The 15384-nt window shown below is 47.1% G+C and overlaps 1 protein-coding gene and 1 long non-coding RNA gene across 6 annotated transcripts in view; one reads left to right on the top strand and one right to left on the bottom strand.

Annotated features, from left to right (window-relative positions):
• Positions 1–10510, bottom strand: part of LOC142662012 (von Willebrand factor A domain-containing protein 5A-like) — a 79515-nt gene extending 69005 nt beyond the window's left edge. For 4 of the 5 annotated variants that reach the window (XM_075839817.1, XM_075839835.1, XM_075839826.1 and 1 more), the window contains exon 1: positions 9934–10510. In XM_075839817.1, the coding sequence (XP_075695932.1) occupies positions 9934–10019 (86 nt within the window). In that variant the 5' untranslated portion in view covers positions 10020–10510. The remainder of the gene's footprint in view (positions 1–9933) is intronic. The other variant, XM_075839852.1, reaches the window with a different exon arrangement.
• Positions 10511–10586: 76 nt separating this feature from the next.
• Positions 10587–13413, top strand: LOC142746690 (uncharacterized). Its single transcript, XR_012881708.1, has 3 exons — positions 10587–10626; positions 11728–11842; positions 13094–13413. It is a non-coding gene; the product is annotated as an uncharacterized LOC142746690 (long non-coding RNA).
• The last annotated feature ends 1971 nt before the right edge of the window (positions 13414–15384 follow it).

Genomic DNA, 15384 nt, shown 5'->3' with positions numbered 1-15384 from the left:
TCTTCCTGCGGAACTCTCTACGTTGTTGGGGGGACACGGAGGCCCCTGAGTTGCATAGGTACCTCCGAGTCTCCTGTGGAAGAACGAAGCAACGGAACCTCGGGAGGCATCATGGGGGAGTCAGAGGAGAAAACACAAAAACGTTCACGTTGTCGTTCCCTGAGACGTCGGTCAAGTCGTACCGCTAAAGCCATAACCTGGTCTAGGGAGTCAGAAGAGGGATAGCTAACTAGCAGGTCTTTCAGGGCGTTCGACAGACCCAACCTAAACTGGCACCTTAAGGCAGGGTCATTCCACCGAGAAGCTACGCACCACTTCCTAAAGTCAGAGCAATACTCCTCAACAGGTCTCTTACCCTGACGTAAGGTCACCAGCTGACTCTCGGCAAAGGCAGTCCTGTCAGTCTCGTCATAAATGAGTCCGAGAGCAGAAAAGAAAAGATCAACGGAGGAAAGTTCAGGGGCGTCAGGAGCCAAGGAGAAGGCCCATTCTTGGGGCCCTTCCTGGAGCCGGGACATAATTATACCCACCCGCTGGCTCAGAACCTGAGGAGTGGGGCTTTAAACGAAAATAGAGCCTACAACTCTCCCGAAAGGAGAGAAAAGTTTTCCGGTCCCCTGAGAACCGGTCAGGCAACTTGAGGTGGGGTTCAAGAGGTGAGGTGAGGGGCACTACCATGGTAGCATCAGGCTGGTTGACCCTCTGAGCCAGGGCATGGACCTGTAGGGAGAGACCCTGCATTTGCTGAACCAGGGTCTCAAGGGGGTCCATAGTGGTGTGAGGGACCAGGGTAGAGTAGGTATATGGGCTTGTGATTATGTAATGACAGGGATAGGGAAACAGACAAGTGCGTCCTAAACTATCCCGCAACTCAGTCCCTGCCTACTTGCAACGACCCGCCCTAGGCAACGGGGTACAACTGGGCGACGGTCCCTACACTCAATAAGTGCACGACAGACAACCAGACAAGGAAACACAGAAAGGGAAACGGGGCAGTTGCCCATGGCAACACCGTGAGCAACAAGAGTAGTAAACGAGCCGAGTCAAACCAGGAGAGTACGAGGTGCCAAACGCAGAGCAGGAGAGTAGTGAACAAGCCGAGTCAAACCAGGAGTGAACGTGGTACCAAACGCAGAGCAGAAGAGTAGTCAGTAAGCCAGGGTCAATACGAAGCAGGGACAAGTAGTTCAAGAAGCTGCAGCAGGGCCAGGAAACCAACAGAGAAGAATCACAAGCAAGGAGGAACAGGAAAGGCAGGTATAAATAGACAGAGGGCGGGAGCTAGCTCCGTCTGGCCAGGCTCTCGCACTCCTAAGCCTGCCATCCTGAGTGGTGGAAGATGGAGTCAGTCTCACAGACATAGAAGCAGGTGCAGACTGATTACCTATGGGCGTGGATACAGAAGCTGTGCCTGGCAGATCCTTAACACTATCATTATTGTCCGAAACTGCCCAAAAAAATGCTAAAACTGTAGCCACCTTTAGGATCAATGTTGGTTTACAATATATTCTCAAGCGTTTTTATGCGCTTTGAACCTCTGGATGTAAATAAGATTTTACTTCTAGAATGTGACCCTGGACCGGCAGTAGATGGACCCTCATGCCCACTGTCAACCTCTCCATTTGCCAATCCACTCTACTGCTCTTTATTTGCCTGTCTTGCCATATTCACTTCTCTTGCCATGACAGCAATATTGTTAAGACTGGCACCTGGCTCACCAGAGACACCAGTATTGTGGAGCAATTTGATGCCACATGACACTCTAAAGTGAGTTTTAATCCCACGTTTATGGCATACCTTAGGTAAAGAACCAATATGCATCATGCCTGAGAAATTATAGGATATGTGTCACCATGTTACCTAATCATTTGAGCTTGACCTGGGAGGTCCATGACCCAAACCATATACCCCTCTTATTCAGGTTCTTCCTCAGGGTCTCTGCTCAACCAAGTCTCATTTCTGGTAAGAGCAGTTTGATGTTTTTTGTTTTTTTTTAATCATTCCATCTGTTTATAGGGATTACAACAAATCCTTTCCACTCATCATTTAAATTTAGTTGAATCCCTCTGACCTGCACTACATTGCGTCTTTTTGGCTGACGGAGCAAACCAGGAACGCACACTAGATGCTCACAATGTCTCAATGCCATGCCAGCTAAGCTAACGCCAACCTTCAGGGAGTAGACACCTGCCCTCAGAACATCCAGCTTTTTTCTTACCCTTTCATTCATAATTAGCAATTATTGACTAAAGGGGTTGTCTCATGAGCTAGAACAAAGAGTCACTCACAAAGAGAATTAAGCTAGGGGTCCTGGTGAGCCGGCATCACTTGCAGGTCCTGGTAAAATTATTGCATTACCACGACTGCAATGTTTCCCAATGGAAACAACTTAAAGCCAAATTCTTAAAAAATCCAGTTGTAGAATTGTGTTGGTGTGATAGTCACATGGTTTCGGGATTTTTTTTTTTCTAAGGAGAACATTGACGCTCCATAGCTGTGATCGTTTCGCCGTGGATCACTAGCCTTATCTGGAGCAGTTTCTTTGTGTTGAGATACCTCAGTCCTGGACATAAACACATCCAGAGTCAGACCACCTTGCCCAGCTTAATTCTCACACATCTGCACACTGGTAGGGTGCTCCACAGCAGCAGCAGCAGCAGCAGCAGTCTCAGGTGCTACATCCAATCCACTGCTGAGAAGTGTCTGTTCTGCATGAGGATGGAGAGCCAGGTAATTATGGATCTAAGGCCTGCAGCCAAGTCTGGGAAGTCTAGTGCGTGAAAGAAGGCGAGCCAGGCACCTGGTGTGGACCCACAGTACTTTAGGGTGAGGTCGGCCCCTAGCGCACGGAGTGAAGTGAGCCAGGTGTTTGGTTATGATCCTGTAAGCAGCACCAGCAGGAGGAGGATGCAGAGCAAGGCGGCAGGGACTGGCCAGAAACAAAGGGGTCAAGCCACATTTACCTGGAGGACTGGTAACCGCAGCAGCGGAGTCACTGAGGGCCTCTGGCTCCCGTATTACACAAAGATGAGGATACATTTCAATAGGGGGATTAAAAAATGCAAGTATAAACAGCAATAGTCACAAACATACAAAACTCAAATAAGCTTAGATACAGCAGCTCAGTAGACAGTATCCCACATGAAAGTCGTTACGTTGCACGTTACTTTATTTCAGACAGAAGATTCAGTAATAAAGTAAACGTTCCAGTTTCAACACGAGGTAACATTTCTAGACTTACATATGGGTCCTTTTAGCTGCAACTGATTTGGCGCTGGCAGATTGGGGTGCGGAATCTTAGGGATCCTCTGGTGTTTACCCTTGCAAGAAGGGTTGGAGTTTGCGGCAGGATCATTCCCGATTATGGCCCCCAAATTAATCACAAGTTGGCAGCCGGACGCAGCAATAATGAGTGGATCAAAAAGATCAGACGTAAAGAGTGGAACAGGAGCACAGACACCAGGTTAAACCGAGAGCTGAAAATGATCACAACACTGGCATAGTCAGGCATAGCCAGGACAAGAGTGGTACCACAAGTACCAGGAAACAATGACGCAGAGGGCTGGACAAAACCAGTATCAGGTACTGGACTTGTGAAATGTATATTGACACTCAGGCAGTGAGTAAGGGTGAGAACACACAAGGCGGCCAAAACCACGTCCACATGCGGTGGTGATTGTGTGCATAATTTTGTCTGTAATACCACAATTTTACCAGCTAAATCGTGTAGCCATTCGTCACCGATGTGGGTGTGGTGCCGGCTGCTGAGAACCATGGTTGGGTATAAATAGCCAGGCCTTGATGGGCTCATCAGCAACTGAACCAGGCAGAGCGTTGACCATTGCTTTGCTGGTGAAGGGTGTGGTCATGCAATAGAGACAAAATAACGGGAAGTTCCAATGGAACGTCAGAACGGGACCCTGACGGAGATGTGAACGAAGTCTTAGACACACTAGTTTAGCAGACAGTATCACATAACACAGGCTTAGGCTGGATTCACACAAGCATGGTGTTTTTGCGCATGCAAAAACGCGGCGTTTTGCCTGCGCAAAAGCCACTTAACAGCTCCATGTGGCAGCAGCATATGATGCGCGGCTGCGTGCTTTTCGCGCAGCCGCCATCATTATGACACTCCATTTGGATGTTTGTAAACAGAAAAGCACGTGGTGCTTTTCTGTTTTCATTCATCCTTTTCACTGTTGTTGCGCGAATCACGCAGTTCGCACGGAAGTGGTTCCGTGCGGCATGCCTGGTTTTCACGCACCCATTGACTTCAATGGGTGCGCGATTCGCGCAAAACGCCCAAAGAACGGACATGTCGTGACTTTTTTTCAGCGGACTCACGCTGAGTAAAAATCACGCACGTCTGCACGGCCCCATAGACTAATATAGGTCCGTGCGACGCGCGTGAAAATCAAGCGCGTTGCACGGACGTAATTCCCGTTCTTCTGAATAAAGCCTTAGATACACTGGTTCAGCAGAAGAATACCACACATAAGAGGCTTAGATAGCCAGTATCACAAATTATAAGATACAACACGTAAGATGTATTATGATGAGATTCAGTAACAATACATGATAAAGCAATACAAACTCTTTCACCGCCAACTAACTCTCCCTCCCTCCCTCCCTCCCTATCTATCTCTCCATCTATCCATCTATCTATCTATCTATCATCGTAAATGGTAATATACCTGGTTTTCTGTGGTGGTAAAGGTTTAAAGTTCATGTCCCTAGGTGAGCTGACCCCTTGTTGTTATCCCTCCAGTTATCACATCTTCCCATTCTCCATGCAGGCACCTCTCACTGGTAGAATAAATGGGAGTCATCCAAACCGAATAAGCTATTCGCTTCAATTATATATGAGACGGGGACACTTGTATAATTAATACAGAGGCGATGTCCCCCTCCCCCGATGTTTTGCTGCTAAATTGCCATCTTCAGTGATATTGGATAAAAACAGATGGCTGCCCAGCGTGCCTTCTATTTGTAAGTTTAATGTATACTTGCTGCTTTTAGAAATCACTTTAGGGGGATAATGTGTGCATCGTGCTTTGCGCGCCACACTAAAGTTTTTTGGGGGGGTAGAAAAAAACCTGAAATTTCGCCACTCTTTTTTGCATCCTAAATCTACGCCGTTTACCGTGTGATATAAATAATACAATAACTTTATTCAGCGGGTTGTTACGATTGCAACGATACCAAATTTGTATCGTTTTTGTATGTTTTACTACTTTTAAACAGTAAAAACGCTTTTTTTTTCAAAATTATTTGTTTTTGTGTCTCCATATTTGAAGAGCCGTAACGTTTTTATTGTTCCGCCGATGCAGTTGTATGAGGGCTTTTTTTTTGCGGGAAGACTTGTCGTTTTTATTGGTACCATTTTGGAGTAGATGCGACTTTTTGATCACTTTTTAATCACATTTTTTTTAGTCAGGATTTACGGAAAACAGCAATTTTTCCATAGTTTTTTATTACATTTTTTACGGCGTTCACCGTGCGGGTTAAATAATGTAATAGATTTATAGTCGAGGTCGTTACGGACGCGGCGATACCAAATATGTGCAACTTTTTAAATTTATTTTGGTTTTTTAATAGTAAAGCATTTTGTAAGGGGAAAAAGTGGATTTTTCATTTTTTTATTTTTATTAACTTTATTAAACTTTTTTTTACTTTTTTACTAGTCCCACTAGGGGACTTCACTATGTGATTCTCCGATCGCTATTATAATGCACTGCAATACTTTTGTATTGCAGTGTATTACTGCCTGCCCGTTTAAAACGGACAGGCATCTACTAGGTCATGCCTCCGGCATGATCTAGCAGGCATTCGCTACAGGCAGACCTGGGGGCCTTTATTAGGCCCCTGGCTGCCATGGGAGACACAGACACTCGGCGATCTTATCGCCGGGTGTCGGTGGGAGAGGGAGCTCCCTCCCTCTCTCCAAAACAACTCAGATGCGGCGCACGCTATTGTGCACTGCATCTGAGGGCTTAAACGGTTGAGATCGATACTAATATCGATCTCACACGGCAGAGCAGGGACGCCCCCAGCCCGCAGCTACATCTGGCAGCTGAGAGCAGGGAGATTTGATGGCTCCCTGCTCTGTTTACTTATCCTGATGCAGCACCGTGAAAAGGCTTATGCATCAGAATAAAGCCCGTTAGTGGCCGCCGTTAAAAGGCCTATTGGCGGTCACTAACGGGTTAATATATGCCTCATCCATACCTCCCAACCGTCCCGGATTCAGCGGGACTGTCCCGGATTCCGGGCGGTGTCCCGGGCGGCCAGGGGTATGTCCCGCTGTCAAACTAATTCTGAAGCAGGGAACCATCAGCTCCCTGCTTCAGAATTAGTTCAAAGCGGAGGAGCACAGAGAGCTCCTCCACTCGCTGAGGACTCCGCCGACACAGTGCTACTGTAAGCGCTGTGCTCGGGGAAGCCCTTGATGTTACTATCCATATGTGGACAGTGACGTCAGTGGATACTTTTGGAGCGGAATCCCTGGCCAGAGTCGGCAACGGGGATTCCGCTCAAGGAGTAGCCACTGACGTCACTGTTCATATATGAACAGTACCGTCAAGGGCTTCCTCGAGCACAGCGCTTACAGTAGCACTGTGCCTGCGGAGTCCTCGGCGAGCGGAGGAGCTCCCTCTGCTCCTCCGCTCTGAACTAATTCTGAAGCAGGGAGCTGATGGTTACCTGCTTCAGAATTAGTGGCTACTCCTTGAGCGGAATTCCCATTGCCGATGATCTGGCCGGGGATTCCGCTCTTAGAGGAAACTCCTGAGGTTACTGTCCATATATGGACATTGACGTCAGAGTCAGCCACAGGGATTCCGTTAAAGGAGTAGCCACTGATGTCACTGTCCATATATGGACAGTGACATCAGGACTTCCCTCTGGGAGCAGAATCCCAGTCCTATGCTCTGGCTGAAGATTCCGCTCCTAGAGGGAGTCCCAATGGCGCTATCTACAGGGGGGGCTGGCGAAATCTTCATGGGGGTGTGGCACTATCTACATGGACATTGTGGCACTATATAGGGGCACTATCTACAGAGGACACTGTGGCGCTAGGTACATGGGCACTATATACATGGGCACTGTGTCACTATCTGCAAGGGCACTGGCACTAGGGGCAGCTAAGGGGGCATTATACTGTATTGGGCAGCTATGGGGGCATTATGCTGTATGGGGGAATTTGGGCATTATACTACATGGGTGCATCTGTATGGGCATTATACTGCATGGGAGAATATGTGTGGGCTTTATACTGTATGATGGCAGCTATGGGGGCATAATACTGTATGGTGGTAGCTATGGGGGCATTATACAGTGTGGGGGTTGCTCTTTGGTATTATACTGTGTGGGAGGCACTATGGGAGCATGATACTGTGTGGGCTTAAAAGAATAAAAATTGTCCCTGTTTTTGATTATTGAAAGTTGGGAGGTATGGCCTCATCCCCTAAAATTTAGGTTACGATCCCAAAAGTCGTCTATACTCTTAAACACATAAGCGTACCAGCCACTGTGCTCCCCAAACTAGTGTCAGTCACAGTGCCCTTTCTCTTAACTGGTCATGAGACCATTTGTGTTTTTCCTTGCTACGTGCACAATAGCAGAAATATGGACATGTTACTGCTATTCCCTGCTGCCATTAGCGAACCACCAACGAATACAGGAGAAAAGCCTACCCCTTATTAAAAGAAGATTTTAAATAACCCTTTAGTGAACATTAAAATTGTGAAACCTTTATTTTCCTATCTCTTTCTTGATAAGCTGAAATCTAATCACTTGATATAACAGGCCCAAAGCCTGAGGCTGCACTACTGAGAGATTCTGATGGCGTGTCAGATGCAGTGTTGTCATGGAGACCTTGTGTGGGTCCAGATCACCAAATACATTGATCTCCTCACATAAACAAATAACTGCGGATATTCAGGCCAGACAGGATATAGATATTGATGTAGATTATGTAGGTTTTCAATATGTATGTAATGAGTGAAATGCAGGAGTGGTGACTGACACTATGATAGTGACTGAGGTGTTCTTCTTCTGGGACATTACCCCACAAAACACCTGCATTTCTTTAATGTGTCATTGACAATGTAAACCTTTAGGCACACACGTTTTCCAACCTACACCCATCAACTTCTTAGGGCACGGCCAGACGTGGCGGAATTGCTGTGGAATTCCGCTGCGGACAGTCCACAGTGGAATTCTCCAGTGGCCGTTTTTTACATAGGCTGCGGTGCGGAATTTTTCTGTTGCGGAGAAGAAGCGGAATTTCACTGTGTATTTCAGCCTTTGCAATGCAAAAACTGAAATCTGTGGCAAGTCCGCTGTGTTTTCTGAAACGTCTGAATTACCTGTCAAATACGCAAATGTTGGTGCAGATTTGTTGCGTAATTGGCCCAAATCTGCACCAACATTTGCAGGGGAAAAACTCTGCCACGTCTGAACATGCCCTTACAGGAGAATTAGCAGAGAAATTACAGATGAGCAAATAAAGTGTAATACTATTCTGTCTGAGAAAGACATTCATAATGCAAAGTCTAAACCACAATATTACACTGCAATATTATACCTCTATATATACTATACTGTATACCGGATGTATCATACCTCTATATAATGTATACTGCCTCTGTGTATATACTACTGTATACTGCACGTACTATAACTGAGTATACTATGCTGTATACTGCATGCACTGCAGCTATGTGTATATACTATACTGTATACTGAGTACACCATACTTCTCTGTAAATACTATACTGTATATTAGGTGTACCATACCACTATATAATGCATACAGCATGCACTGTACCTCTGTATACTATACTGTATACTGCACTTACAATGACTGAGTATACTATGCTGTATACTGCATGCGGTGCAGCTATGTGTATATACTATACTGTATACTGAGTGCACCATACCTCTGTGTAAATACTATACTGTATATTAGGTGTACCATACCACTATATAATGAATACAGCATGCACTGTACCTCTGTATATACTATACTGTATACTGCACTTACAATGACTGAGTATACTATGCTGTATACTGCATGCGGTGCAGCTATGTGTATATGCTATACTGTATACTGAGTGCACCATACCTCTGTGTAAATACTATACTGTATATTAGGTGTACCATACCACTATATAATGCATACAGCATGCACTGTACCTCTGTATATACTATACTGTATACTGCACTTACAATGACTGAGTATACTATGCTGTATACTGCATGCGGTGCAGCTATGTGTATATACTATACTGTATACTGAGTGCACCATACCTCTGTGTAAATACTATACTGTATATTAGGTGTACCATACCACTATATAATGAATACAGCATGCACTGTACCTCTGTATATACTATACTGTATACTGCACTTACAATGACTGAGTATACTATGCTGTATACTGCATGCGGTGCAGCTATGTGTATATACTATACTGTATACTGAGTGCACCATACCTCTGTGTAAATACTATACTGTATATTAGGTGTACCATACCACTATATAATGAATACAGCATGCACTGTACCTTTGTCTATATACTATACAGTATACTGGTTATACCATACCTCTGTGTATATACAATACTATCTGTTGTACAATATATAATGTACCTCTGTAGGTATAATAGACTGTATGTTCCATAGCTTTATGTATATACCTTCACTGTATACTGCATGTAGAGTACTTCTGTGTATATATTATAATGTATACTGCATGCACTGTACCTCTGTATATACTATACTGTATACGGCATATACTGTACCTTGGTATATATATATATATATATATATATATATATAAAAGTATATATATGTGTGTGTACCGCACTTCCATATATATATATAGAGTATAGACATACACACACAATACTGTAAGCTTTATTTGCATTACCTCTGTCTGCGTCTCCTGTGCTGCGTGTTGAGCTCTAGATTTGTTTCTGTTACTTCCTCGTATATAGGAGGGAGCTGCTGTGTCATACATGGGAGTGTCAGTGGCAGGCTCCCAGCAGCTCACAGGGAGGAGAACTCTGCAGTCTGTGTGCACAGAGCGTTATATCTTCCTATAAACCACAGGGATAGTCTATAATATAATACTGTGCTCCGTTATAAACTGCATCTCCAGAGACAGTGCGCTATTGAGCCTATGTATGTACAGTATGTAAGTAATAATTGCCAACTCTCCCGAAATGTCCAGGAAACTCCTGAGAAAAGAGGAGATCTCCAGGACTCTAAGGCCTTATTCACACGAACGTGCTAAACGTCTGTGTGACGATCGTTGAAACTCTAGTCTATGGGGGATGCGTGATATCGCCTCCCGCAGCGCACGGATGCACCTCGGACGTAAAAAAACTTCCGAGATGCGCAACGCCCATGTGAATCTCCGCCCCAGTGACCGCACGGAATTCCGGGCGAAAAACCGCACCAAAATGTCATCCCAGGAAGCCGGCCCTCTGACATCATCCAGGCCGGCCTAATGGGATGACATCTCATCCCATGTGACCGCCGCTACAGCCTGTGATTGGCTGCAGCGGTCACATGGGATGAAACATCATCCCAGGAGGCCGGCCTGCAGAACCTGTCAGAGGTAAATATAAGGGTATGTTCACACGGCGGGGGTCCGTAACGGCTGAAATTACGGGGATGTTTCAGCCTGAAAACATCCCCGTAATTTCAGCCGTACCGGCATGTGCAGGCGCTTGAACGCCGCGTCAATTACGGCCGTAATTAGCGCTGCTATTCATTGGAGTCAATGAATAGCGGCTCCAATTACGGCCAAAGAAGTGACAGGTCACTTCTTCTACGCGGGCGTCAATTTACGCGCCGTCATTTGACAGCGGCGCGTAAATATACGCCTCGTGTGAACAGACAAACGTCTGCCCATTGCTTTCAATGGGCAGATGTTTGTCAGCGCTATTGAGGCGCTATTTTCGGGCGTAATTCGGGGCAAAAACGCCCGATTTACGTCCGTAAATAGGCCGTGTGAACATACCCTAAGGTGTTTTTTTTTTCTAAGTTGCGATTTTTGCGTTGTAATCGCTGCGATTCCGCCGCAAATGTCGCAACACTTGACTGTTTGTTGCAGTTTTAGATCCCTTATTAAATTCAATGCAGAAAACATTCTGCTACCACAATTGACATTATTAAAAAACCGCACCGCAGGTCGATTTGTGTGCGCAATCTCCGCATATCACTTATGCAGCGTGTGGATCAGATTTCTTGAAATCTCGTCCACTCCTCTGCTACTGTATTATGCTGCAGTATTTATGCCACGTGTGGACTAGCCCTTTGAAGTGCAAGCAAATCTCCTGGGCACCCTGCATCCTTACAACATCCTTTCTGCAGTCCTCTTCACTACTGGGCACAGCCGCCGGGAGTGAGCAGGATCTGTGAGAATGGGGGGAGTTGAGGGAGCTGAACCGCATAGGGAAAGCTCCAGGGACTGCAGGGAAGAGGAGGGGGAGTACAAATAATTTGAAAGAAATGCCCAGGAGCGTGATTGGGCAAAGTGTCTAAAGCAAGAGTGATTAAGGGGATATAGGGTTGACTTCAAGGGCATATCCCTCTCTTACCTTCTGCTGCAGCGTGAAGTAACACCCTGGAGTTACACTCTCTGTAGTGAGGAGACCTTTTCTTATATCTGTCCTCTCTTTTTCTTCTTTCCATCATGGCTGATGCTTTGATGCAGCAGGTGGCTCAGCTGGTGGCAGCAGAAGGTACCGCCTGGCTGGAGGAATTCCTGAAAAAGAAGAATGGAGGGGTTAATCCACCGGCCCTAGGACTACCGTCGGGTGCTACTAGAGGTAGGATTGCCAGCCCTCCAACGCGACTAAGCCCCCAAGTCCACTTCCCAGACTTGCCCACTCTTCAATGTCGTCACCAACGATGCCGGGAGGCACACAGGGCAAATGCGGCATGTTTCTCCCTCCACACCGTGTGGTCCTCCCCATCCCCCGGCCTAGTCCGGGCTTCCACCATCCCCCCGTATACGACCAGCGGTCGCCGCACTAACACGACTCCTGGTGTAAACCTATAGAATGTAGGGCACAATTAACACAAATAACTTGAAAAAATGTATAAATTTTATTGAATGTTACAACATTAAAAAATGAGTCATACTGAGCATAAAACACAGAAGACGTCTGACAACATACAGAGAACATACACAAAAAAGTAGAAAAATGACAATGTCACGGGTGTCGGTAAAAATCTGTACCTAGGCAATGTAACTGGTGATTAAAGCCTCAATGCCAAGTGGACAATTGTGTGTATACAGCTAAGAGAGAGGCTGGCAAATCAGACATATGTGCCCAGTGCACTGATGTACTGATGTAAAAACAGAGCTGAGGCTAGAGGCTAAAGTCAGGTATAAATAGCACAGCGTGTCTGTGTTGGTAAAAAAAGGCAGCTAAAGTGAACAAATGCCTAGGGAGAGAAGATATGTGACATACCCATATTGTGGTCCTCTGCATGGAGAGACGTCAGTCCCGACGCGCGTTTCGGCGAAATGCCTTCGTCCGGGGGTCCGTGGTGATTGGCTGGTAGGAGTGAGGACCGGGCTGGTGAGGCGAACGGTGCATATTTCTTCCGCTACCCAGGGTAGGGGCGGCTCCGGAGGACATGGCCGCCATGGTGGCCAACCACGAGGCCTACGCCCTGGAACTAAGCCGCGCTGCCACCCTTTCCGGCATCGCTGCACCTCCCGTGCTCCAGGAAGCGGATGAGAGGGATGAAGCAGCGGTGGCTGCGAGGGGGGTTGGAGGTAAGGTCAGGTGAAAAAGGCAGCGCAGGGGTGCTGCTGCGGGAGTGCCTCATGGCCCAGCTCCATGTCCAGCTGCACGATCTGTGGATGGGAGATTGGATGATGACGGTGCTCAGCCAGGGCTGCAGAACTATCCACAGCAACGACAGCTGTATCCTTTGCAAAGTGATCCCTCCTGTTCAGCACTTCCTTTGGGGGGTCGGGACAGGGAAGGCTCCACTAGGACTGTTTCCAAGGGGAATAGAGGTGATGCTGGTCACTCTTCTGCCTTTTTCTCTCGTTTCTTTTGCAGGTTCAACGAGGAAGTCGTCCAGAAGGGGGAGGAAATGCTGATCTGGAGGTGGGCCTCGTCTCGATCGCCATAGACATCGCCATCTTCAGAAAGATTACCCTCCTCTTCTTCACCGTCATCATCATCATATTCTCCACGGCGGAGGTCGAGCCATGCGGCTGAAAGGCAAATCCGCAGTCGAAGTCACGACGTCTCTCGCTGTGTCGAAGATTTGTGCCGGCCCTCCCAGGTTGCTTCTTTGGCCAGTATTCCATGTGAGGCACAGTCCGTGGTCCCAGCAGCGCCCGCCGTGGATGAAACAACCTCGAGAGTGGCAGGGACCCCTGCGCTAGGTGAGACTTCATGCATTGACACATGGCTTAGTAATAAAACAAATGTGTGGTAATGATTTAATATCTGTTTTGAAGGCCGTGGTGGCCGGTTTGGAGAAAAGTGGCAGTGCACCTGCACCTCCTGTTCCGCCAGGGGGTGACAAGCCCCCGTCTGCGAGGGAAGCCAGCTTGGCTTGTCTTACGTTTAGGGTTTCCATTTTCTGTGGTGTAGCTCCTTTCACTTGTCTGACGAGCCCAAGGAAAAAATTTGGAGAAAAATTTGTGGATACTTGGTCCTTGGTCTCGGTAGAACAGGTGACGATGGACAAAGAGCGCGTTTTTGAGAGAGGTTCAGATAAGAAGGTTAGAGTTGTCAAGTTGGCAATTGGCTCCAGGGTTTTGCTACCCTGGCGCATGTAGCTTTCCAGCGCCACCCTGAGCGAGGTGCTGAGCTGTTTGTGTAAAGAATTTAGTCGGCGTCTTCGTTGCCTGAGATTGGTTGGGCTTCAAAGGTGACGGATGTATGGTTGCAATTAATTCTAGCTCAAAGTGGAAAGCAGTCTAGACCCTTTCCCAGTGGGGCCGTGGGTTCAGGAACAGTCCCTGGGACCGCGGCCACACGCCCTACGGGAGCCTGCTGGCTCTACAATGAGGGACATTGCAGGTTCTTTGCAACCTGCAAGTTCCGACATGAATGCTCCATTTGCGGTGGCGCCCACACGGCCCTTCGATGCTTCCGTAGGGGCAAACAGCCTGTTAAAGTGGCCCCCTCCGGCGCAGCAGAGAACGCCAGTGAGCGTCCTCGCGATGGGACCAAGGCTATACCGGTATCACAGGAGGCTGAGGCTCTCGCTAACGGTTTTACCGAGGGTTTTGTTATTCCTTACGAAGCATCATCTTTTATGATGTTAGCGGACAACCTTGACCCCTTCCCGCCCAATCACGTTACTGTACGTGACAATTGGCGGTGCTTTCCCGCATTCTCACGTACAGTAACGTCCCGACAATAAACTGTCACCATGTCATTTGACATGGTGACAACGGGCAGATCGCGGCGGCAAGTAGCAACAAACACTTATCGCTCGCCGGCACAGGACCAATCAAAGCGGTTCTGTGACGTCGATGGGTGTGAATCCCGTGATTGGTCATTCAAAACTGAATGACCAATCACAGCATATGTAAACAAAAGACACAGAATTCGCCGGCTCCGACATGCTCATTTCTGTCAGAGAGCTTGTGAGAGTCGGTGTGTGAAGCCCTGTCAGAGATAAAAAGTGAATAAAGATCTCTTCTAGATCTCCCCAGATCTCCCTAGATCCTCCCAGATCTCCTCAGATCTCTCGTGTCCCAGTAGTTATAAAATAATCCCCAAATCACCCACCCATTACCCCAGTGAAATTACTGCGCCATATTACGTTAGGCGATAGCCTAAATACCCCCAGATCGCCCCCTCACTGCCCAGCGAGAGAACATTGATCCGTGTCAGTGTCCAGTCCGATCCACACAGATCGCCACCATTCACTGTTGCCGTGCCACATATAGTGACAGTTTTACGCAGTGATCCAATCAGTTCCATCCCACTCCTACGTTTTTGCGATCGCCAGTTTGTTTCCAGTTAATACAAAAAAAATATATAAAAAAGGGACAGTTACGTTTTAGGGTTACGATAAACTTAGATCTGTTACATTGTACAGTAGTGTACATTACTGCAATATGGCACAGAAATTTGATAGCCCAGAGGAGGTATACGCTATTCTGTGCTCGGATACAGACTCTGCTAGCGAGGATGAAATGCAGTTCGTGCTGACATCTTTGTCTAGCGAGTCTGATGAGCCCCTCCAGCAGCGCAGAAGAGTTGCTGATTCTGACCAGCCCCCGATAGTGAGGCGATATGGATGCCTGCTACAAGTTATGCCCCCAGGTTCCCGACTTCACCGCATCCTCGGGAATCAAAGTGGAGACCACGGGGTTCGGAGAGTT

Source organism: Rhinoderma darwinii, chromosome 1, assembly GCF_050947455.1.
Source record: "Rhinoderma darwinii isolate aRhiDar2 chromosome 1, aRhiDar2.hap1, whole genome shotgun sequence".
NCBI lineage: Eukaryota > Metazoa > Chordata > Amphibia > Anura > Rhinodermatidae > Rhinoderma > Rhinoderma darwinii.
Note: the sequence above shows the minus strand (reverse complement) of the source record. Positions and strands in the feature narration are given on the sequence as shown.